Genomic DNA, 26551 nt, shown 5'->3' on the forward strand with positions numbered 1-26551 from the left:
TTCTTTCTTTCTTTCTTTCTTTCTTTCTTTCTTTCTTTCTTTCTTTCTTTCTTTCTTTCTTTCTTTCTTTCTTTCTTTCTTTCATTTGTGGGACCTGAACTCTGGGCCTGGGCACTGTCCCTCAGCTCTTCAGCTCAAGGCTAGTGCCCTACCACTTCCAGTTTTTTCTCTTATATGGTACTGAGAAATCGAACCCAGGGCCTCATGCATACAAGGCAAGCGCTCTACCACTGAGCCAACTTCCCAGCCCCAGAATATTTTTCCAAGTGTATACCAAGTTTGGGCTCTAAAATTTTTCTAAACATATAGGATAATTTAGGATATCAATAAGTTCAAAAGATATAACCAGCCTAAAATGAGTATGGCTATATGTATATATGTGAGGCATATTATGCATGAATATTGTAGACAAATTATGATAAAATTCAAGAGTCTTGTTTTTTTAATCTATATTTAATTGTTTTTTTTTATCTTCTTTTATACAGATTAGTGGTGAAGCACAGGAGCTATACTCTGTTCGCCGTGGCCCAGTTCGAGCAGCTAGAATTTTGCCTGCTCCACAGTTTGGTGAGTGTACCCCTTAAAAAAAAAACGAACAAACCAAAGCATGCATTTTTGTTGATCTAGGACTATAGACATCAAGAATGATAACTAAAGTCTGTTTTTCTCCAAGTGTCCATTCTCTTTACGCTCCTCCCTCCAAGATAAACTTTTATTTTTGTCAGTTGAGATGGAAATAGGTAATCTTAACCAATTCAATATGGCTATTCACTTTCTGCTGTGGTTTTGATTTATCTTCATCCTCTTTGATCTCAGGTTAGCCTCTGCCTTTGCTAGCTCTTTCTTGAAGTCCTCTTCTCCCTTGGTTTTCATGGCATCGTTCTTCCCAGATCACTTCTTTGCTCACTGTAGTGTCTTTGTTATGCTTCTGGCTTAATTTTCTTCCCTGGGTATTCCCCAAGTCTCTGTTCACATGCCTTTGCCCTTCTTCTCAGTTATACTCACTGCTTTGGAGAGCTTGGTTTTCACCATTATCTAGGTTACAGATGACTTTATCTAGCTATGTCTCTTTCTACTGTGTCAGAATTGGTCTTCTGGGCTCTTAACTTTACAACTTGGAATTAATATGAAAACAGTGTTGTGTTTACATAATATGTATGATTTTATACTTACATAGAAAGTTAAAATGTATGGTTATGTCAAATCTGTTATTTGAATGATTAAATAACTCCTGGTTGTTTTTCACAATGAGCTATGAAAGGCTGTATTTTCTTATTAACATATAACCTGTGTTTCCTCAGAAATGTCTTGCATGTCTCAAAAACATAATTATGTCAATCATTTTTGGACAGCGCAAGGTCCTTTTACAAAGAGGATATTAAAATAATTTAATTGTATTATTTTAACAGATTATCCTGAAGTGAAAAACCTCCTAAGACTTGGTTATAACAATTAATTCTCTAAAATTTAAACTGGTAAAAATGATGTTTGCTAAATCTTAAGGAAAATGTGCTTGTGCAAATGTAATTTTAGGGATTAATTTAATAATTAAATCGGCTTAAAATCAAATGGAAAGGGAAGAGGCACAATACATCAACAAAGTCCCACAGTCATGGGATTTTCTCCCTTGCAGTGCTCTTTGATATGTGTAGACTTAGGTTCTGTACCTGTCTTTCTTATTCAGTCTTTCTTAGCCTGTCTTCCCCAACCTTACAGTCATGTTCTCTTCCTTGTCCTCTCTATGTTGCATTTGCATTTTAGTGAAATAATTTGATAAAGAAGATTCTAGATATCTTCAGATTTTTGTTTTTTTGAATAATTAGCCTTACTTTTGGTTGACTGGCATCAAGAATTTTAGTACTGAAGGACTCTAATCTGTGTTTGTTTCTTTTGTATCTAACTCTCCGAGGGGGATTATTCCTTTTATTATTTTCTTCATAAAGTTCTTTTGTGTGTGTAAAATATTATGTTCAACTTTATTTTGGTATGTCATACAGGTGGAGTGTGTCATTGTTACATGCCACACATTTTTTTTTTTGGTAATGAGACTGGAACTCCACTGGGCCTGGGTGCTGTCCCTGAGCTGTTCAAATCTTCTTGGGTCGGGAAGGTGGCTCAGTGGTAGAGCGCTTGCCTTGCATGCATGAGGCCCTGGGTTTGATTCCTTAACACCATATAAGCAAAAAGAAAAAAACCTGGAAGTGGTGCTGTGGCTCAAGTACTAGAGTGTTAGACTTGAGCTGAGAAGCTGAGGGACAGTGCCCAGGCCCAGAGTTCAGGCCCTACAACCGGACCCCCCAAAAAAATAAATAAATATTCAATAAATTATCAAGTTATGTGACTTCATTTAAAAGTCACTTTAATTTACTTTCCTATGTAAAATATATTTCTTTTAGTATAATACTCATCTTCTATGAATACTATAGATTTGAAGCATAATTTCACATGGCTCAATGATTTGAGTTTTTAAAAATAATAGAAGCTTTAATTCAATTTGGTTAATTTTTAAGATTTATATTTATTAAATATACATGCTATAACGATGCTGTGAAAATTTGTAATAGAAAATAGCAATAATAATAGTCTATGGCACTTTTATCCATTGTGTTGTATTTCTTCATTTTTGTAGAAGTCCTTAAAGAAGTCCTGAATAAGACCTACCTAAGAGAGATCTTGTCTTTCTGAAGATAGCATTATTCTCCCCTAATGTTTGATAATTTGGCTGGGTAATAGCTATTTATTTCCAATCAAGTTGTTTCATAATTTTGAAGGTATTGGCTTAGTCTTATGTGTAAGAGTCTACAGCACTTTGACATCTTTTTCTTCATATGTAGCTTGTTATTCTTTCTGGTTGCCCATAGAATATTGGCTTTGTTACTCAGGTTTAGGAACTTTGCAATGTTGTCTTTTTAAATTTTAGTTTAAAAACATTTATTTTTATGGTAAAGGGGGTGTACAGAAGGGTTATAATTACATAAGTCAGGAACAGGTACATTTCTTTATGAACAGTGGTCATGTCTTCCCTCATATTCTCTCAGTTTTTCCTCCTGGACCCCCACCCCCACAAGTTGTGCAATTAATTTTCAACATAGTTCAGCTATATTGCATTTGTTCACCCTTTGTCTCACCATTCCTCCTCCTCCTCCTCCTCCTCCTTTTCTTTGTCAGTCATGGGGCTTGAACTCTGGGCCTGGGCGCTGTCCCTGAGCTCTTCGGCTCAAGGTGAGCACTCTACCACTTGAACCAAAGCACCACTTTCAGCTTTTTCCAGTTTATATGGTGCTGAGGAATTGAACCCAGGGCCTCATGCATGCAATGCAAGCACTCTATCCCTGATCCACCTTCCCAGCCCTTGTCTTACCATTTCTATGTTCCCCCTTACGCTCCCCAAAACAGATAAACTTTCATACAACATAGAAAGTATAGAAATAAAAAACAGCAACAAAGGAGAAAAAACCAAAAAAAAAAAAAGCAAAACCAAAAGCAACATAACAAAAAGAGCCTCTTGTTTCCTTTGTTTGGAGTTCGTTTCAATAAATTTCATTTCATATGATCATATGCACAAAGCTATTGAAACTTCGTGATCCTCTCTTAAGAATATCCTCTGGTGTCACTGTGTGAATGTCTAGAATCCTGTATAATTAATCATGTCCAAGTTTTTGTCTTTTATCGTCCATTGTGTTTACTTGTAGATTTATAGGTGCATTCTAATTGCCCGAAATGAGGGAAACCATGCAGCCCATCTTTCTTTGGGTCTGGCTTATTTCGCTTAATATAATTTTTTCTATGTCTTTCCATTTCCTTATGAGTGGTGCAATATTTTTTTTCTGACAGAAGTTGCTTTCAGTCTCAATCTTCTCATTGTTGACAATACAGAAAAGCTACTGACTTTGTTTTTGTTTTTTGTTTTTGTCAGTTGAGGGACCTGGGTGATGTCCCTGAGCTCTTCAGGTCAATGCTAGTGTGCTACCACTTGAGCCACAGTGCCCAGTGGTTTTCTGGTGGTTAATTGGAGATAAAAGAGTGTCTCGGACTTGGACTTTCTTGACCAGGCTGGCTTAGAACTTCGATCCTCAGATCTCAGCCTCCTGAGTAGATAGGATTATAGGCGTGAGCTACCTGTGTCTGGAAAGCTACTGATTTTTTTTTTTTTTTTTGTCGGTCGTGGGGCTTGAACTCTGGGCCTGGGTGCTGTCCCTCAGCTCTTCAGCTCAAGGCGAGCACTCTACCACTTGAGCTACAGAGCCACTTCCGGTTTTCTGGTGGTTTATTGGAGATAGGAGTCTCACGGTCTCTCCTGCCCGGGCTGGCTTTGAACCGTGATCCTCAGATCTCAGCCTCCTGAGTAGCTAGGATTACAGGCGTGAGCCACCAGCGCCCAGCTCAAGCTACTGATTTTTGTGGGTTAATTTTATACCTTGCTACTTTACCAACGTTTTGGATCAACTCAAGTAAATTTGGTAAAGAATCTATGGGGTTCTTTAAATGTAATGTCAGGTCATCTGCAAAGATGGGTAGTTTTACTACTTCTTTCTCTTTTTGGAACCCATTTATGTTTATTTTCTTTATTTGTCTTATTTGTTTATACCTTGTCCTTTGTCCATTCATTGTGGATGTACAAATCATGGTACAGTTGGAAAATGTGCTCAATTCATATTCATGATTTTTTCTTTCTTTTTTTCTTTTTTTTGGGTCCAGTCGTGGGCCTGAACATTGGACCTGGGCCCTGTCTCTCAGCTCTTCAGCTCAAGGCTAGCGCTCTACCACTTGAGCCACAGCGCCACTTTCGGCTTTTTCCCTTTTTGCTTATGTGGTGCTGGGGAATCAAACCCAGGGCCTCATGCATGCAAGGCAAGTGCTTTACCACTGAGCCACCTTCCCAGCCCTCATGATTTTTTCTATGTTGTCTTTGTTCTCTCTATAATTCATATTGAGTTTTATGCTTTTTTGCACTGGTTTATTAAAAAACAACAAGCTGTGTGCTGGTAGCTCACAACATAATCCTAGCTACTCATGGATCTTTTTTGCTAATACTGGGGCTAACCCTCAGGGTCAGGGTAGTGTTTCATAGCATTTTTGCTCAAGACTGACATTCTACCATTTGAGCTGCAGATCACTTCCAGTCTTTTGGAGATAAAATGTTGGGGACTTTTCTGCCCAGGTTGCCTTTGAACTGTGATTCTCAGGTCTCTGCTTTCAGAGTAACTTGGATTATAGGCATGAACCACCAATTGGTGCAGTTCATCTTGGTCATTGTCACCCTTTTTTTTTTTTATCACTCTTTCCCATCTCTTCCTACCATACCCTAAATCTTATTCTTAATATAAGTCCTATTTTTCTGCTTTGTATGCCTTGAAAGTTTTCTGTGAATGCCGTACATTTTGTATTTTATATTGCTTTGTGCTGTTTGCATTCCTTTAAGTGTTTTTTTCCACTCCTTTAAGTGTTTTCCTTTGGCACCTTTAAATTGCTTGACAGAACTTTGATTATTGAAGCACTTACTTTGATTCTTTGTTCCATATATGTTGAATGGTTGGTAGTCTATAATAAGTATCTTCAGATACTTTTGCCTACATCATTAAATATGATAGGGTTTTGAGCCAGTGGCTCATACCAGTAATCCTAGCTACTCAAGAGGCTAGATCAGAGGTTCGAAGCCTGCCCAGGAAAGAGTGGAGCTCCAGAAGAGGAGCTATGGCTCAAGTGGTAGAGTGTTAGCCTTGAGCACAAATACTCAGGGATAGTTCCCAGGCCTTGAGTTCAAGTCCCAAGAATGGCAAAAAACCAAAACAACTACAAAAAACTAAAAACAGTTATTGACAATATTTCAGTGAATGGACAGCAAGTTATGGCATTCATAGAACTCACATATTATTCTCCCTTTACTTAAGAATCGTTTTCTTGGATGTCTGTTTTTCAGTTGTCAGTCAACTCTATTTTTATTAATTTTGTCTGTCTGACAAGTTTTTTGGCAGAAAGAAAAGGTTGTTCTATATTAACCCATATGGCTGGATGCAGAAGTTCAGTATTTGGTTTACTTCCATGTTTTGGTTAATTTTCCTTTTGTTTCTTAGGAAAGCGCCTGACATACAGTATAAAACCAAAGTTTTGTATACAAATAATGTAAATACAATTGGAATTAGACTTTATTTATGGTACAGTCTTATGGCTTTGGACCTTTTGGGAGATGTTAGTTTTTTACTTTTTTGAAAATTTTTGTATTCATTGTGGCTCTCTGTCTTTGCTTGTAGATGTTAGCAAAAGAAAATGATAGAAATACCAAGGGATTTCTTTATTTCTTTTGATCTAATGAATAGGTAATGGAATCTTTAACTTTCTCTCCTCTCTTAACTATTATCAGGGGACCTCTATGATTCTTGTGTTTCAGAGGATGGCATCCCCCCATGCCCCTATGCTTTTACTCTCAAAAACAAGAGCTGCAGGCCTTCATTTTTATAATTAATACTAGCTTCGTGGCACTGACTTTAATTTTCATTGAATTTCTTTTCCTCTTCTTTTATTTTTCAGTTTATACAGATATGCTTATTTGGGGAATCTATTGGAATTCCAATTTAATTTCAGTCATGTAACTTTACCAAGCAATATAGTTAGTAGCAACAGGGTACATAATCTTATAAAACCTAATTTGAAAAGAGGAAACAGAAACTCTGTGTGTGTGTATGTGTAAGCACTAGATGTAGCTTGGTTACTACCTGATATAAAAGATAACTGGGTTTAGGATGTGTGATCAGTCTATGTAAATAAGTGGAAATTATTTGGAGTACATATTGCTAGGGATCATGGGTTTATATGTGCCTATTACTACAATATGAAGATGAGTTCTATGCACTTACTATTGAAGAGAAACTACTCTTAAGGTTATTAATAGTGTAACGATGTGTATTCAGTGCTAAAGGTATAGAAGAGGAAGATTTAAGCCTTCATAGAATTTGAAATTCATATGTGACTTACATAGGCTGAGGAGTATAGCTCAAGGTGAGAGGATCTGCTTAGCAAGCACACAAGGCCCTGAGTTCAAAACTAATTACTGATAAAATGAAGAAAAAAAGGAGTGGATTATAAATTAGAAATAAAGTATTGAGTTAAGTTTAGAAGGAGTCATTTTCTCTGTTTCTTTGTGCCCTGTGTAACTTTGTTTAATGTACAAAGTGTTTGTTGTTATTTTATTAAATGCAAGGTCTCCGGGTACATCCCCATCCATGCTAATATTTTAAATTCAGTAATATTTATTCAGTTTTTATTTATTTATTTAGTTTGGTTGTGAGGGCCTGGGCTCTGTCCCTGAGCTCTTTTGCTCAAGGCTAGAACCCTACCACTTTGAACCATAGCTCCACTTCTGTTTTTGAGTGGTTAATTGGAGATAAGAGTCTCAAAGGGACTTTTCTGCTCTGGCTGGCTTTGAACCATTATCTAAAGATCTCAGGCTCCTGAGTGGCTAGGATTATAGACTTGAGTCCAACATGCTATATTTATTGTTTTTATTTTGAATTTCACAATGTTGAGGATCCAGCCTCAGGCCACATTGAAAGTGCTCTCTCACTGACCTATATTCCCAGGCCATTTCAGTATTATTAAGACAATCCTTGTGTGCCCATGTATGGGTGCTTGTGTGTGTATATTTTTTCTAACAAGAATCACTTTGTATATAGAGCTACTATCTACTTGTGAGTATTTTTACTCATCGTTTTGAGAAAGCACTGTCGTTAGTCATCTGACATGATTTCATGTTAGTCATCTAAAGTTTACACATTTACACATGTTGTCAAATGTAAGGGGTCTTTTCCATTTACCTTGTAGAATTATTATGAGGACCAAAGTACTTCATAGTTTGTAATTTTCATTCATAAAGAAGCTAAAATCAGCAAATGTCAAGAAGGGGAACTCTACCTCTTGGCAGAGAAAGGAAATGTCTCAAGAATTCATGGTGTTTTACCAACTTTAGTTCTATCCCCTTCCCTCACTCTGCTAGAAAACAAAAACGTTGCTAGCCAAGTACTGGTAGCTAATGTCTATAATACTAGATACTCAAAAGACTGAGATCTGAGGAGTGTGGTTTAAGGTCAGCCCAGTCAGGAAAGTCCTTGAGACTTTTTTTTTTTGTCATTCATGGGACCTGAACTCTGGGCCTGGGCTCTGTCCCTCAGCTCTTAAGCTCACCGCTAGTGTTCTTCCACTTGGGCCACAGAGCCACAGAACCACTTCCGGCTTTTTCTGTTTATCATGCATGCAAGGCAAGCACTGTACCACTGAGCTCCCTTCCAGTCCACCTTGAGACTATTATCTCCAGTTAACTACTCAAAAACCAGAAGGGGAGCTGTGACTCAAAGTGGTAGAGAGCTACCCTGTGCAAAATTGCTCAGGGACAGGGCCCTGGTCCTGAGTTCAAGCCTTGAGCAAAACAGATCAGGGACAGCCCCCATGTTTTGAGTTCTGTCTGCCTGACTGACCAAAAGACAAACAAAAACAAAAAAGCCCAGTAAACATTGCCACCAAGAACAGGCCTACTAAGTTCCTTAAGTTCCATATCCTTGTTTAACTGAATTACCATGAGAAGCCCAAAACAAACAGGTCATTTGTCATCCTTATACTCTATTCATATGTCATTCACTTTTCAAAAGTTTGCCTCAGCCTAATCCATTGTTTATGCTGACTCCTGAAACCTTTGACTGTCTTCCTCTTTTTTTTTTTTTTTTTTGGGTCTGGTCTTGGGGCCTGAACTCTGGGCCTGGGCACTGTCCCTCAGCTCTTCAGCTCAAGGCTGGCGCTCTACCACTTGAGCCACAGCGCCACTTCCGGCTTTTTTTCTGCTTATGTGGTGCTGAGGAATCAAACCCAGGACCTCATGCATGCAAGGCAAGAGTTGTACCAATGTTCCACCTTCCCAGACTGTTTTCCTCTTGAAAGTATTTCTCCATCATATGCAAAATCCCATTTCTTCAAGTTTCTGTCTAATGCTTTTTCCTTTTATTTCCGTGAAGTCTTTGTTTGAATTTTTCAAAAGGATATATTTATCCCATGCTTCAGTCTGCTCTTTGATCAATTTTAGGTCCAGTTGTTCAGAGTAGTAAGATTTTGACCTTTTTTTCTTGTGGTTTGTTGGTACTCTCTGCAGCCTGTGTATTTTCTTATTTCTTCTTTCTCATCTCCTTGTCTACTACATTCCTGTCTTTTCTGTTTCAAAGATCTGCCTATATTTTCCTGTTTGGGTAAGAATAAATGAGTGGACTATTCAATTCATAATGAAGATTATTTTATAGGTAATTCAGTGAGAAAAACAGAATTTTATAGCATGTAAAGACTTGAGAATATAAAATTCTACATACAAAATTTATTGATATTATAAACCAAACTTTCTGGGTAAGATTTAGACACATAATTTTGACTGTACCGTGAGGAAATTTATTAGCAAAATGGAGAAACTGTCCAAACCTATTATAATGAATATTAGTAAAAAGATGAAACAATAGTTTAAATTTAGTTTTTCAGTGGAATCCTTCTGGAAAGAATTTTCTCAGTAAAAATTTATTAATAAGAAGAGCATGCTTGTATAAAGTGTTCATATCCAAGGTGCTATTTTCAACTTCAAAAGAGTAGAAGAAGAAAATTTCATAATCAGATGGATTTGTATTTGCTTCTGGATCTGCTCCTGGACCTATGTTGAAGCTGTTTCTATCAGACATCTTAAAATTGTTGAGGCAGATTTATGAGCTTAAGCGGTTTGGTTTAAATGACTTTACAATGTTGTGTATAGTGAGGGATATTATTTAACATTTTCTGACAAGCAAACTGTTTTGAATTTTGTTGAGTGGTAGAGGAGTTGGTGACTTGGTGGACAAGCCCATTTTCATTACTTTAATTGTGTGATTTATTAGGATTTTAAGCTTTTTATAAATGTTTTAGTGTTATAGGACAGAATTAAAAGGATTTAGAATAAAAGGAGTTTAACAAAAGGACTTTGCAACAGGATTGAAATAGTTTTTATATTTGATGGATTTGGCTAGCCGCTTTTCATTTCAATCATCATGGTACATTCTGTTAAATGCTGTAGAACAGGTGTGTATAACGTCATTCTCTATTGTACATGCAAATAAACACACAATTTTATATATAAAAAGTTAATCCTCTACAATTTGGAGGATTACATTATAGGAGGGTGATGACTCCATTAGGCATCATGAAGAGTATGTGCTACTATTTATACTGCATTAAAGAGCAAGTTAATAGCTACACTATTTATGAGATTGTACAGTTTTTTTATAATCATACTTGAAGAATTGTATTTAGGCAGACCATCCCCAATAAAATTATTTAAAGGAGGTTAAATTTGAACACTGTTTTCCTAACTCTGAAATTACAATATTCTGTATTGTGAGGGAGCATGCCTCAAATAAAATGTAGGGTTTGGTAATATTTCTTCATTATAAACTCTGTCTTTCAGGCTTACATGAATTTTTGTAGTAGGTTTTTTTTTTTTTTTTTTTTTTTTGGTTGGTCGGTCGTGCGGCTTGAACTCTGGGCTTGGGCACTGTCCCTGAGCTCTTCAGCTCAAGGTGAGCGCGCTCTACCGCTTGAGCCACAGCACCACTTCCAAGGTATATTTTTGTCTAGGTGGGGTTTCTGTCTTTTGTTTTCAAAATTTGCTTTTATGAATATCTAGTTTAAGTTTTTAGGAAGTTCCTGTGGCCGACCTACCAGTAAAATGTGCAGGACCAGTTATTAGAAAGTAATGGAGTTCTTCATTTAGCTTTGAGAAGAGCCAAACAATCAAGCCATTCTTGTTAGTATTAATTGCATTTTTAAACCTTGAAGTTTCATTCATTAAAGTATCACATTGATATGTCATATACAGGCACAAACCATAGAGACCTTGTAAAGACCAGGAAGTAGAAGGAAACTGGTATTGTTAAAGGTGAAGGTGAAATATGTAGAATGAAGAATTGGACTTGCATAGATGAAGTTCAATTATAATTGATTTGGAACATAAATATCAGCGTTAGGCAAGTTAATTTTTAACTTGTGCTTGGATCAAAAGTCATATTGTTAATTGTGAAATTGGATTTATAGCGGGGATAGCAACATGCAAACAGTATTAAAGTATGTTTGAACAAACATGTTCTTTTTACTTTATTGAGTTGCTTACCATTTTATCTTGAACATTTTGTGTGTGTGTGTGTGCACCTGTACTGTGGCTTGAACTCAAGGCTTGGGCTCTATCCCTTAGCTTTTTTCTGATAAAGCCTGGCACTCTGTCACTTGAACCACAGCTCCACTTATTTTTTTTTTAATTTAGTTTTTGGTGATTAATTAAAGATAAAAGTCTCTCTTTTTAGAGACAGGGTCTCATGGACTTTTCTTCCTAGGTGTTACCTTGAGCCATAATTCTTCACCTCTCAGCTCCTGAGTAGCTAGGATTAAAGATGTGAGCTATCAATATCTATGTATCTTAAGATACATTTACTTTACCTAATTTTAGGTCATTAGTTTGCAAGGGAGCATGTTGCTTTTGTTGTTGATCACATGGAGACTGAAAATTTTTTCTAATGTTAGTTTAGTGTGTTTAATGTTTATAATAGTTATTTTAATTTTTAACTTTCTTATTCACTTAACTGTTAAAAATTATTACTTTATAGTGAATGAATTTCTCCTGTATACACACATATTTTTGTATATATAGAATATAGAAAGTATGTATATATATGTGTGTATATATATAGATACAGATACACACACACACACACACACACACACGCACGCACGCACGCACGCACACATACATAAAACACTGATGCTTGCACCCAGGGCATTGTGTATGCTATACCACTCAGCACCACCAGCCCTGTTGTAAGTAATTTGAAAATTGAAAATAATGTGAGATATACAAAAAAACTTCTCAAAATTTACATTTTGTTTTATGTTCTCTAACAGGTGCTCAAAAGTGTGATAGTTTTGCAGAAAAAAGACCTCTTCTTGGTGTTTGTAAGAGTGCTGGATCTTCAGGGTAAGGAAATTCACTGAATCATCAATTACAGATTTGTAACATTCCAGATGGAGAAAATTGGTATCTTCAAATCTATGTAGATGTAATATTGTACTTTCATAGAGAAAAAAGGAATTAAGCGTTTTCTGTATCATGTTCCTAAATTTTAATTTCTGCCACTGTCTTTTCATATTCAGAATGATAGCAGAAGGCAAATAGATCTTGGAAGCCAGCTCAGGTGGCTCACACCTGTAATCCTAACTCCTTAAGAGGCTGAGGTTTGAAAATCTTGATTTGAAGCAGGCCCTGGCAGAAAAGTTTTCTTGAGACTCTCCTCCAGTTAACCACACAAAAAATGGAAGTGGTGTTGTGGCTCAAGTGTTATTAGCATGTTACTCTTGAGCACAGAAGCTTAGGGACAGCTTCTAGGCCATGGGTTCAAACACCACTACCTACAAAAAAAAATCTAGGAGTAGATAACAATGTTTCCTTGAATTACTATTATTGTGCTGGGTTCCCATAGCTACTCAGGAGGCTGAGATCAGAGGAGCAAGGAGAGCCAAATCCTCAAGACCTTTATATCCACTTAACCAAAAAAATTGCCAGAATTGGAGGTGGGCTCAGATTGGCACCAGTTATGAGCAAAAAAGCTGAGCAAGAATGCAAGGTCCAGAGTTTAATTCCTAGCACTGGCATTCACATATGCTCATGTGCACATGCATGCACACAAACATGCATACACACACATTTTAAAGAAAAGGCACCCAGGCCCTTGTGGCTCAAAACCGTAATCCTGGCTACTCAGGAGGCTGAGATCTGAGGATCGCCATTTAAAGCCAGCACAGGCAGGAAAGTTCGTGAGACTCTTTTCTCCAATTAAAACCAGAAGTGGTGCTGTGGCTTAAGTGGTAGAGAGCTCACCTTGAGCTGAAGAGCCCAGGGACAGCATCCAAGCCCAGAGTTCAAGCCCCACAACCGACCAAAAAAAAAAAAAAAGTAAAAATGACTATTTTCATTGTGAGAAGTCTTTTTTAGTTTATGTGTTTCTACTATAAGTAACTTACAATTTTTTTTTTTTTTGGGTCCAGTCGTGGGCCTGAACTCTGGGCCTGGGTGCTGTCCCTCAGCTCTTCAGCTCAAGGCTAGCGCTCTACCACTTGAGCCACAGCGCCACTTCCAGCTTTTTTCTTTTTGCTTATGTGGTGCTGAAGAATCGAACCCAGGGCCTCATGCATGCAAGGCAAGCGCTCTACCACTGAGCCACCTTCCCAGCCCCAACTTACAATTTTTTTAAACTGCAGATTGGAAGTTATTACTGTTTGTGACAGTGATGTTATTTCATCATTTAACAAAAATTTTTGTTAGTAGTATGCAAGTATTGATACTATAGCATGTATGTATTTGAGACTTGTACAAAATATTACATGGGTGTCTTTTTCCCTTATTATAATAGTATGAAGAAGTACTCTTCTCATATTAGAAAATCTAAGTACAAACAGTGTAGTTACGGATTCAAACCCAAGCAGCCATATTCTTAATTCCATTCTGGCTACTTTTGTACTTTTGAGTTGGCCGTAGACTAAGAGGAGGCATTATTATTTGCCATGATGTCAGATGTTTTCTTGGTTTCTCCATATATAAAAGCAGATTAAAATTATTCTGAATGGCTTATATTGAATTAGTCAATCAAGTTGTTAGTGTTCCCTCCCCCCTGCTCTTTTCTTTGTTATGTTTACCTTCTAGTAACATCACAATGGTCTATGTAAGTCATGTAATTTGCAGTTGGTGGAACAGCAGTCCAAAGTTCCTGTTTATGGCATCCTTTCAATGTAACTCCATTTTCTTTAGGACAAGAATTTGAGATCTCAAATGGTTATAGTTAGTTCATCTCCTTTTCTTGAAATCTTAGCTCCAAGGAATATTTTATAAATGATACGGTTTTATTAGTAAGGCAGGTGAACAAAATGTGTATTGGGCTGGTATCTAATACTCTGCCAAATGCTTTCATTGTTTCTATTTCATTGAGATCATGGGACTTTGGAAAGGGGGAAAATGTGTTAATGATATGGTATGTTTAGATCAAGAATTCTTGTTTGAAATACATTTCTCCCAGGTGTAAGTTTTTGCTTGGAAGTAGGTATTTGTTAAGAGAATTTGCTATGTATAGAGGACCATGCCAGCTTTGGGCTAAGGATTTAAAAGCATGAAAATCAGATTCCTTTCTCCCAAGGAATAAGAATGTTACTGAAACCAAAAGTATGTAATGTAAAAAATAAACATGAGCCATGCACTGGTGGCTCATGCTTGTAATCCTAGCTATTCAGGAGGCTGAGATCTGAGGATCATGGTTTGAAACCAGGCCTGGGTAGGAAAGTTGGTGAGTCTCTTGTCTCCCATTAAGCACTAAAAGAGTCAGAAATAGAGCTGAAGCTCAAGTGGTAGAGTGCTTGTCTTGAGCACAAATGCCCAGGGACAGCGCCCAGGCCCAGAGCTCAAGCCTTAGGCCTGGGGGAAAAAACGCCAAAGTATTTTGAGAACTTAAGATTTTATTGTAATGTGTAAAGTTTTACTTTAATAAACCTAATACTGCCTTATGAAAGAAGGGATAAATTGGTTTGAAAAGAATTCCAGTTCTTCCTTTTTTTTTTTTTAATCGGTTGTGGGGCTGTTAGACTCGAACTTGAGACCCCCCGAGCGACCCCCAGAGACCACGACCAATGCAAACACCAAAAGAGTTGTTTATTTGCAAGCTTGAGCTTGGACCCACAATCCTCACCAATGACACAGCTTGTCAGAGTTGTAGCCCCGACCACATGTTCAGTAGGGTTCTTACAGGGTTTCCAGCAAATAGGAGGAGATTGAAGGTTTGCGGACTTCTACATAATTGGTCAGGAATTGGTCAGCATTTCGTGGGCAAATTTCAGGGTAAGCTCATTGGTTAGGGTCATAATCATTTCCAGTAAGGGTAGGGGCTTTCCTACTTAGTAGTTACAGGATTGGTTAAATCATACATAGCAAGCAGATCATTGGTTAGGATACATAAGACTAACCATAGGAATGCAGGCAACAATATATTTTTTAACTGTTTATGACCCTACAACTGCTTTTTCCAGGAATTTGACCAACCTGTCCATTTTCTAGTAATTGGGGTCATGTTTCTCAACCCTTATCTAACTGGGTTGCGAGGGGTTATAATTGCAGTTTCGATTGTGGGTTTTCTGAGAACTTTTCTAAAAACTTTTTTCCAATAACTATTTTGTCCCTTAAGTTTAACCTGCAGTCAGTTTTACAGGAGATGATGACTTGCTTTTAGAATGGAGTTAGCTTAGTCCTTCAGGGCCTGAACTCTAGGCTTGTGTGCTGTCCCTCAGCTCTTCAGCTCAAGTCTAGCGTTGTACTACTTCTACCTTTTTCTGCTTATTGGTGCTGAGAAATCGAACCCAGGGCCTCAGGCATGCAAGGCAAGCACTCTACCACTGAGCCATCTTCCCAGCCCCAGTGCTTCCTATTTTATCCTTAGAAGTTAACACATTGTACTTAACCTGAAATATAAAACCTAGGCATTGATAAAAGTAATTAATTTGACGTTTATTTTGGCATAGGGTTGGTACTGGTACTTGAGCTCAGTGCCTTGAACTCTCACTTGGCTTTTTGCTCATAGGTTGTGCTCTACCACTTGAACCACACTTCCAGTTTATCTTTTTTTTCCCTTCACTAGTTAATGGAAGATTTAGTTTTGAGGACTTTTCCTTCCCAGTCTAGCTTCAAATTTTGGCAGTCCGGGGGCCTGAATTCTGAGCCTGGGCGCTGTCCCTCAGCTCTTCAACTCAAGGCTAGCGCTCTACCACTAGAGCCACAGTGCCACTTCCAGCTTTTCTTGTTTGTTTGTTTTGCTTATGTGGTGCTGAGGAATTGAACCCAGGGCTTCATGCATGAGAGGCAAGCGCTCTACCACTGAGCCAACTTCCCAGCCCTAGCTTCAAATTTTGATCCTCAAATGTCCGCCTTCTATGTGGGAATGCATGTGTGAGTCAGTGGCGCCCAGTTTAGCTTTTGAATTTTAAGAATCAGAAAAGTTATTTTTGTCAAATTGGTACATACTAAAATAATAAGTGACCATTAAACAATAAGCTTAAATGCTCCTGGAGGGAACAAACCAATTTTAATAGCTAAATATGACTATTTAATATTAAAATTAAAGGCTATTTATTAATTTCAACACAGTTATTTTCTCTTATTGTTATAAACCACCTATAGTGTCACCTTGTATGGGACAAAGACTATGTATAGACTGATATTTGGGATAACAGGGATGAGCTCAGGGCTTTGCACATGCTCTGCCACTGAGCTGTATCCCAGCTAAAGCTGTAGTTTTTCAGGTGGTGGATAAACACAGTGTTTTGGTTCTGTAGTGGGAGTGGACAAGCTTTAAACTTTTGTCTAAAGTTTAATTATTTTTCATTAATTAGATAATAGGTTATATGCCTTTTCTTTGTCATGAAATATACTGTTGTCCTAACATGGATTTCCTTGCATGTTCAATTTTGGCTGATTTTTTATTATGTTGTATTTGTGTAGTCTAATGGAATCACAGACTAGACTAGTACTACTTCTTCAGTCATCAGCCAAAATGAGCCATGCCACTCTACCAAGTTTTTCTGCTCTCAGATAAGAGCTTTTCTAGTAGTTTCTTGCCATCCAATTCAAGTATCAAATCTTGTGCTTGACCTTCCCTCTGTTATGTTCCAGGCATTTTGTTGGTATTCTGAATCTTCTTGAAGCATGTGCCTTGGCTTTTTAAAGGATGGGTTTATATATCTTGGGTATAGAATTTATTCTGAGGGAGGCCAAATTCGTATAAAGGTTTTTAATGAGTTAGGGCAACATATTAGGTGATCCAATATGAATCTGAAATATTTCTAGGTCCAAGAATTTTTTTTTTTTGGGGTCTGGTCATGGGGCCTGAACTCTGGGCCTGGGAGCTGTCCCTCAGCTCTTCAGCTCAAGGCTAGTGCTGTACCACTTGAGCCACAACGCCACTTCCCGGCTTTTTTCTTTTTTCTTATGTGGTGCTGAGGAATCGGACCCAGGGCCTCAGGCTTGCAAGGCAAGCGCTCTACCACTGAGCCACCTTCCCAGCCCCAGGTCCAAGCATTTTGGATAAGGGATACTCTAGGGAAATCTTAATGAAATAAGATGACATTACTATTAATTCCTTACTATTTTTTCTCTTATGTGGTTTAGTTATAGTCTTTTTGTTTGTTTGTTTGTTAATGGGGCTTGATCTCAGGGCCTGGGCACTGTTCCTGAACAGCTCTTCAGCTCAAGGCTAGCGCTCTACCACTTGAGCCATAGTGCCACTTCTCTTATTGGAGATAAGATTCTCATGGACTTTTCCTGCCCAGGCTGGCTTTGAACCGTGATCCTCAGATCTCAGTCTCTGAGTAGCTAGGATTACAGGTGAGAGCCATTGGCGCCTGGCAGAGAAAGTCTTGACTTATCTCAAGATCAACACTGATTTTAGTCACCAAGTGCCACTAGGATGTGTATGTAGCACTTTTGTTTTTACCCAATCTTACTTAGTCACTTTTGACAATTTTTTATTTTTAATGTGGGACTTTGGTAGAAAGCCAGCACATTATATACTTGTCTTACATTTAGTGTAATTTTAAAACATGCAGGAGACAAGTCTTAATAGGAGGCAAAATTGATGTGCTAGCAGAAACTAATATCTATACTGTTATTATAAAATTAAGACATGGGAATGCTGTTTATAGGTTTGTTTAAAATATAAATTTTGACTTGTGGATATTTATGTGGTATGCACAAATGCTTACCAATTACATGTTGGTCACCAAACAGAAAGAATGTTAGTTTTATATTTTAAGGAATGCATTATTTACTATAATAGGATACAAGAACTCCTGAAAATCTATGCTGTTAATGTCCTGGATGGAATCATGTAATGTTATCAAACTGAGTAATTTGATAAGAGTCTATACATAATAAAATGTGTGGGAGCTGGAGTGTTATTTGGGAGCAAGAAATGTCAACAGAACTATGACTCACATAAAAGATGTCACTATGGAGGTTGAGAAGGTGGCTCAGTGGTAAAGTGCTTGCCTTGCATTCATGAGGCCCTGGGTTTGATTCCTCAGCACCACATAAGCAAAAAGCAAAAACCTGGAATGGCGCTGTGGCTCAAGTGGTAGAGTGCTAGCCTTGAGCTGAAGAGCTGAAGGACAGCGCCCAAGCCCAGAGTTCAGGCCCCACGACCAACCCCCCCCCCCCCCCCAAAAAAAAGATGTCATTATGACTTCTGGTAGATTCGGTGTACTTGAAGTTAGTAAGGGTTTTGCAAACATGTTCTCATTTTTCTGCATGCCTTCCAAGGGGTAAACATAGCCAGAAACCAAGGGCTGCATTTTTTTTTTTTTTTTAGTTGGGTCTTCAACTGGGCCTGAGTGTGTCTCTATGCTCTTCACCTCAAGGTGAGCACTCTACCACTTGAGCCACAGCACAACTTTGGGTTTTTCTGGTGGTTTATTGGAGATAAGAGTGTCATGGAATTTCCTGCCCACGCTGGCTCTGAAGTATCATCCTCAGATCTCAGCTGCCTGAGTAACTAGGATTACAAGCGTGAGCTACCAGAGCCAGCCCAAGGACTGCCAAAATCACTGCCAGTGATTTTGTCCACATGGTCATCTCCCAAGGAAATGAATGGATGTAGAAAATGTTGAGTACATTGTTCTACCAAATTTTACACTAAAACTGACACATAGTTTTGTTAAAAATTTATGCATGCTGGGCTGCAAAGTTGGCTCAGTGGTAGAGCGCTTGCCTTGCATGCCTGAGGCCCTGGGTTTGATTCCTCAGCACCACATAAGCAAAAAGAAAAAAAGCCGGAAGTGGTGCTGTGGCTCAAGTGGTAGAGCGCTAGCCTTGAGCTGAAGAGCTGAGGGACAGCGCCCAGGCCCAGAGTTCAGGCCCCACGACGGGACCCAAAAAAAAAATTATGCATGCTGTAATTAGACCAGTAATTCAAATACAAAATTAGTACATTAAAATGAAATGTTAATACTCATAAATGTACTAGTGCATCAAAGATTGATCTTAGCCCATAAGGTGAAGTTGCCCTGAAGGACTGGGAAATGTAAGTCTGATAAATATTTTTGTGTTGGAGCTGTCTCTGTGAGTTATATTACTGTTGTCATTGTAATTTGAGGGTAAAGGTAACACAGCAATGGAGCCAAGCAACTTTACTTTGTACATGGAAGCCACTCCCTCGCCAGTCCAGAAAACTATGTAGCTTTATGAATAAACTCAGTATCAGCACCACCATCTATCCAGTCCATAAAATGTGAAAAGTAAAGTGTTGTTATTATTTTAAGCCAATGTGATTCCTACTACACACATTTAAACACTTTTTCTGTTTATCCAAATTTAAATCACTTTTTCAATTTACAATCAGTACCTCTCATACCCTAAATAAATATCATTTAAAGTTAGTGGCCTTTATCTCCTCTAATTTTACTATGGTGTTATATAGGCGCGATTCCAGTTTCTTCCCTTGATATGTGCTATTTACATGCACAAAAATTTGTTAATACAGGTAGGCTTGTTGTAATTATGTGGACTCTGCTTGTTTTCTTCTATTTTTAATTAGTTAATCTTTTGGTGGTTGTGGGGATTGAACTCAGAGCCTGGGCACTGTCCCTGACCTCTTTTGCTCAAGGCTAATGAACTTTGAGTCACAACTCCACTTCCAGTTTTTGAATGGTTAATTTGAGATGAGAATCTCAGAGGAATTTTCTGCTAGGGCTGGCTTCAAATCCTGATCCTCAAGTCTCAGCCTTCTGAGTAGCTAGAATTACAGAATGCATTATATATAGTTTTATTTAGCTGAATATTGATGGCCAACTTATGCACATTATTTATATATATATGTGTGTGTATATGCATATATATATGTAGAGAGAGAGAGAGAGACAGACAGACAGACAGACAGACAGACAGACAGACAGACAGACAGACAGACAGAGAGATCATGTTTCCTAGACCGGCCTTGAACTTTCATTTAGTGTCAACCTGGACTTTTATTTTGCTTCAATCTTCTGAGTCGCTAGGATACAGGATCATAGCTCCATACCTGGCCCATATTTTTATACAGTCATAGAGAGAACTGAAAGCTTAGGTCAGTTATCATCTGCTGTTAACAGATGTCACAATCTTAGTTTCAGCCTTAGGTTTTATATCAGAGAATGGTCATGTCATAGCTTGTTACTATCACAAAATATCACAAATGAGACAATTTTTACAGTCCACAGGTAGCAAATTCCAAAGTCAAGGTGGTGGTATGTTCTGTGTCTGCTGGGAGCCTGGTCATCATTGCCTCTTATTTCCAGCAAGGCCCAGAGTTGTCCTCTCTGACTTTAGAGAGTCTCTGCTACTCTACCACATGTTCTACTACTGAGTCAGGAGACTTAATCCTATTTTGAGGGCTCTGTCATCAGGACTTCATACCCTTCCAAAGAATGTGGAATGTGGTGGTGCTTACCTGTAATTCCAGACTTTACCAACTAGGGGTGGGATATGAAATGAAGGTTAGGAGTATAATGATCTGAGGCCTTCCCAGGTCCAAAACAAAAACAACACAAGAGACTCCTTGTGATAAATAACTTAAAGCAAAGAGGATTGGGGACATGGTTCCTGAGTTTGTAACCTCGGTATTGTCAAAAAAGAACAAATAACACTCCTTTTAATACTAGCACTCGTGATTAGATTTCAAAATAGAAATTTTAGGAATGTTTTCAAACCATAGCAGCTAGTAAAAAAATAAGAAAGTATTTGTGACAGTTTTCTTTTATATTATTTAGTCTAAATTTGTTAAGAACAAATTGGCTATACATTTATTTAAATGGGAATATCTCTAGCCATTTTCTATTTTATATGTTTCATGTAGCACTGTTATAAAGGTATATTTTCAAGTGTTTTATCTACTTACTATTTTTAATCTAATATCTTAATATAGTACTGTACCTAAGTATTGTTATTTTATTGGGGAATGGTAGTTTATATTTCCTAAAGAACCTCATATGTATGTGTGTGTACAGTTAGCATATATATATATGTATATTTATGTGTGTGTATATATATGTATATATATATATATTTCCAGTTTCTGCAAAGATGTGCCCATATCTTTATTGAGGCATAATTGAAACATGATTAACTGTACATACTTAAAGAGTATAGTTTGATGAATTTTGATATCTGTATATAGCCATGAAGCCATCACTCCAATCAAGATAATGAGCATATCCATCACCCACAGTAGTTTTCTCATGCCTTGTTGTAATGTGTCCTTGTCTCTCTTTCAATAAGAGAAATGTGTTTGAATATAATAAGTCTGAGTAACTGAAATTATCAACTTGTAATAAACTTTGAGATTCTTTGTCTTCTAGCTTCAAGTAACTTCGTTATACAATTAGAATACAAAAATAAGAATTTTAGGTTTTTCTTCTGCTGTGCAACTTAACGACCTTTTAAAAAGCAAACCTTTTCCGTCTAGAACCAGTTCATAAAAGTACTAAAGAGCTTGCCATTTCACTGTGTAATCATTTCAAAACAACAGTTTTTTAAGCCACCAAAAAGGATGCAGTCTTGACATATAAATAGAAAACAGATTGAGTTTTTGGCTGATATTGCTATACTGGTTTAAATGTTGGTTCAGTCAACTTCAGGCTTAGATTACAAGATTTGCAAATTAAAGGAAAACCAAAGGGGAAAGAACATCTGCATAGGTTCTGACTTTGTGGAATTCCATACAGGCACGCTTATTCTCCTTGTGGAACAGGGCATGTGCACAATGAATAACCCTGAAAAGGATCACTGTTGTGTTGTGATTATCTTAAAGATGCAATTGAGGTAGACAGGCAATTCATTATGGAGAACCATGACGGTTTCCAAATGACTTGTTTTTGAGGCATAATTTGGAAGGATTTTTTTTTTTTTGGTGTTGTTGAGACAGAGCCTCTTTATGTTGTCCAGGATTGTCTCAAACTCATGGATTCAAGTGATCTTCCTGCTCAGCTTCCTGAGTAGTTGAAAGTGCAAACATGGGATTGCTATGCTGGCAAGATATTTTATTGAATACCAGGTCCTTGGTAACACAACCAGTAGTTGTGTTCCTTCTACTTTCTTGTGTCAAAGAATTGGGACTTGAGAAATGTAATTTGTTTTAACATTTAAATCTGTTATAATCAAAGACTATATAGAGGTAAATTACTGAGTAAATTATAACACAGACTCCATAAAGTCTAAGGAATTCTTGTCTGCTACTGGGTTGAACATACATTGTATGTATGATTTAAAAATGTTTCTACAGATCAGCTAGCTTACCATTTAGATAGAAATCTCAACTGCCTGATTGGAATTCTTCCATCCCTCTTTATTTGAAGGAAGGCCTTGTATTCTTGCAATGAATATTTAGGGGTGCTTGATTTGTGTCAGATACAGGCACTGATAGGGGAAGAATAGAAGGGTGTCCTCAGTGGTTGTTTGCTAATCTCTAGACAGTTTAAGTTGTTATTATAAAGCAGGGAAGAATTACTATATCAAGTCAGTGATGCTGATAAATATTATATAATGTACAGATCAGTCCTTGACAGTAAGGACTTACCTAGCCCATAAAGTTGATAGGATCAAAGTTGGGCTGGGAAGGTGGCTTAGTAGTAGAGTACTTGCCTAGCATGCATGAAGCCCTGGGCTCAATTCCTCAGTGCCATATAAACAAAAAAGTTGGGAGTGGTGCTGGCTCAGGTGGTAGAGTGCTAACCTTGAGCAAAAGAAGCTCAGGGACAGTGCCCAGGCTCTGAGTTCAAGCCCTAGGACTGGCCAAAAAAAAAAAAAAAACTTGAAGACAAAAATCTATGCACTACTATAGCTAACATTCTACCTTGAAGACAATATCAATAAACAAGGAAAATATATACTATATGATAAGCTTTATGTTAAAAATAATAGTGGTGACTTTATAATTCTAGACAGAACAGTGGTATTTGTTTTTGGACATTTGTGTAACTTGTTGTTTGGTGGTGTTGCTAATGATTCTGATGTGAATATTTTTGTACATTTTTCTGGTGGTTCACTTCGGTTTGATAAATGTAACTAGGAGTGAACTTGCTGGGTCAAAAGTGCATTTTTTAGATATTTCCAAGTAGATTTCATTATTGCACGAACCTTTGCTTTATTATCAAGATAGGCAATTATAGTATAACTAGAACAGTGTTATTTTCTGTTGATAAGTATTTTGGGTTCTTTTAAACTACGTAAAAAATCAGAATTTGAAATTGTTGGTATACATTTTCTCTATTTGTGGTCTTTTATCACACATCTTTGTTTTCTATTTTTTCTTAGTATGTATTTCTGTGTGATTATGTATGTGTGTATGTGTATGAGAAGCTCTTGTTATGTACCCCAGATTGTCTTTGAATTTTTAATCCTCTTGCCTCAGTCTCCTGTGTGCTTTGATTATAGCCAGGTACCACCATATTCGGCTCTGAGTATTCTAGTTAGTAAGCATTATAAAAGCATGTTTCTTTCTGACTGAGAGATGTAATAATGCAAAACAAGAAACTGTTCCACAAGCCTAGTTAGAATACTCCCTGGAAGGCAGCAAAAATCCTTGATGTCAGTCAGACCCTGAGAGAAAAAAAAGTCAAATAGTAAAGTCTTCAGTAGTTACTTTGTAGAAAAGCTCATTTGTGTGAAATAGTAGAAGAAATTCTTTTTCTGTAAAAAGGTTCTAAGTAGGGCTGGGAATGTGGCTTAGTGGTAGAGTGCTTGCATAGCATGCATGAAATCCTGGGTTTGATTCCTCAGTACCATATAAACAGAAAAAGCTGCCCTTTGGCTCAAGTGATAGAGTGCTAGCCCTGAACAAAAGCTTCTCAGTGCTCAGGGACAGTGCCCAGGCCCTGGGTTCAAGTTCTGGGACTGGCAAAAAAAAAAAAAAAGCTCTAAGTTTTGTATTCTGGGCAAAATGGTATAGGGCAAAGTAATCACCTCCCCCTTTATTTTTATGCATAAAGCTTAGGATTCCTACAAATTGAAAATAAAGCAAAAACTTCTTCTGCTGTTGCTCTTTGCTTACAAAGATTAAAAATTAGGAGCCATTTGAAGTATTGTTCTATGATCATGGAAATAGTAATATTAATAGTATTTAAAATGAGATTTATGAATTCAAAAGCATGCTTGTCATAGCTGCTATTGTATCTTGAGGCAAGATTTGTTTTTTTTGTAAAAAATAAGATAAAAAAAAGTTGATGGATTACTTACATTTTTATTGCAACTGATTCTTATCCTTTGTTAAAAACCAATTATGCGAACAAGTGTTTTTTGTTTGTAGTCACATAATTTTATTAACATCTTGTTTTTGAAACACCGTATACAAAGGCTTAAGTAGTATGATATTTTTATGTCCTGTCTGGGTGTGAGTGAACATGCTTGTAGAGGTGGTGATGCACAGCAAGACATGATATTTTTTTTGAGTGTCTGTATGTTTTTTTTAACTTATTAACACTACAGTGTGTAATGTATTTAGATTTTTATCACCTATTTAGATGTAGCAGTTCATCTTTTTTTTCTCTCTGGATAAAATGAAGCCCAAAATGTTATTTTGACTCCTATTATTCTAAACTTTATTTTCTGGTTCATCTTCTTTGCTTTTTTATTTTTTGGAAAAATTTACAAGAACACATTGTAAATTTTATATGCTTTAGAGAAGGAAATAAGCGGAGCATTTATAATGACTAGAGAGTAGCATGCAAACTGCTGTGGTACATACTCTGAGTCACTTGTCAAACAGAACATCAATGTAAGGAAAATGATAACACACCTCTCCACTATTAAAGACAAAACTTCTGTGATTGGACCATTTTAAATTATTAAATGCTGTAAACTCCATAAACTTAATTAGAAGAGGAACAAACTCTACAAAGATAAATGTGTTTTCAATATGATTTGTAGGGAGGGTACAGTAGAAACCAGTGAATAGAGAGGAAATTTATTTCTGGCAGGACTCTAGACATAGAACTGTGGCTGAACTTTTTACCCTAATTACCTCCTGCTAATGCCTGCAGCGGTCTGGAATCAAAGTGATGCTTCAGGCCCTGGAAATTCTCTGATGTGGCAAACGTTTGTTGTGTGAGGAGGGTTTCTTAAGAAAAAGCAGAATATTGTGACAGGATTAAAAAAAAATTTCTCAGTTACCACCCACCTCACTTGTTGCCTACAAAAATAGAGTAATTGTTTGCATCTGTGTGTTCTTTTTTCCCCCCTAAGAAATAACTGTTATAAATCAATGTGACATAGATCCAGTGAACTGAAGCTTTCCTGAGGTAGGGCGCCCACCCCTTTTAAGGTTTGTCCTTTAAATTTTAAGTTCAAAATGTAAAGATGTTATTTTTGATAATTGAGAAGAAACATTTTTACCAATTTTACTGAAAAGTATACTTTTCAAAATCTAATGGTAACTATCCAATTGCTTAACCTTATAAGAAGAAGTGGGAGTCTGCAGATTCCATTTTCTTAGATCTCTAATTGGGACTACAACCTAACACACTTCTCCCTTTGAGCTCTTTGAAAATACTAAGCATTCTTTTATAGATTCAGAAATTTCTGGCTTTTTGTATGCCTTGTGTGTGTATCTGTGTGTGTGTGTGTGTGTGTGTGTGTGTATCTTGGTACTTGAACTCAGGGCCTGGGCACTGTCCCCCCACTTTTTTTTTTTTTTTTGCTCAAGGCTAGCACTCTATCATTTGAGCCACAGGAATTGAACCCAGGGCTTCATGCATGCTAGGCAAGCACTCTACCACTAAGCCACATTCCCAGCCCATTGTATACAATTTTGAAAATAAAGGTTCTTTGTATCCCATTGGCTTTTCATGCTTTATTTTATTCATTCTCTGTTCTTGAAAAGGGCATTTCTATATTGCATATAGTCTATATACACTGATCACTAATTTTTTTTTTTCTGTGGGTTGTGGGCCTTGATCTCTGAGCCTGGGCCCTATCCCTCAGCTCTTCAGCTCAAGGAAAGCACACTACCGCTTGAGCCACAGTGCCACTTCGTTTTTCGAGTGATTTATTGTTGATAGTTGTCTCACCAACTTTCCTGCCCAGGCTGGCTTTGAACCATGATCCTCAGATCTCAGCCTCCTGAGAAGCTAGGATTTCAGACATGAGCTATCAGCGCCCAGCTGATCACTAATTTTATACATCCAAGAACGCACATTTTCGATGGTCTGCCCTGGTGTCTGTGTGTCTGTGCTAAGCTGTGCATCTACTTCCATCCCATTCCTAATGTTTGAGAAGGACTTTTTAGGTAATTCTTAAAAAGCTCCGAAAGTCAGGGCTGGGAAGGTGGCTCAGTGGTAGAGCGTATGCCTTGCATGCCAGAGGCCCTGGGTTTGATTCCTCAGCACCACATAAGCAAAAAGAAAAAAGCCGGAAGTGGCGCTGTGGCTCAAGTGGTAGAGCGCTAGCCTTGAG

General features: G+C 37.5%; 1 protein-coding gene across 7 annotated transcripts in view; it reads left to right on the forward strand.

The window, feature by feature from the left end:
• Bcas3 (breast carcinoma amplified sequence 3) overlaps positions 1-26551 on the forward strand; it is a 521107-nt gene that overhangs the window by 52348 nt on the left and 442208 nt on the right. For all 7 annotated transcript variants that reach the window (XM_013013399.1, XM_013013401.1, XM_013013396.1 and 4 more), the window contains exons 6-7: positions 486-567; positions 11947-12019. In XM_013013399.1, coding sequence (XP_012868853.1) covers positions 486-567; positions 11947-12019 — 155 coding nt within the window. The remainder of the gene's footprint in view (positions 1-485; positions 568-11946; positions 12020-26551) is intronic.

This window comes from Dipodomys ordii, unplaced genomic scaffold (genome assembly GCF_000151885.1).
Source record: "Dipodomys ordii isolate 6190 unplaced genomic scaffold, Dord_2.0 Scaffold19, whole genome shotgun sequence".
Classification (NCBI taxonomy): domain Eukaryota; kingdom Metazoa; phylum Chordata; class Mammalia; order Rodentia; family Heteromyidae; genus Dipodomys; species Dipodomys ordii.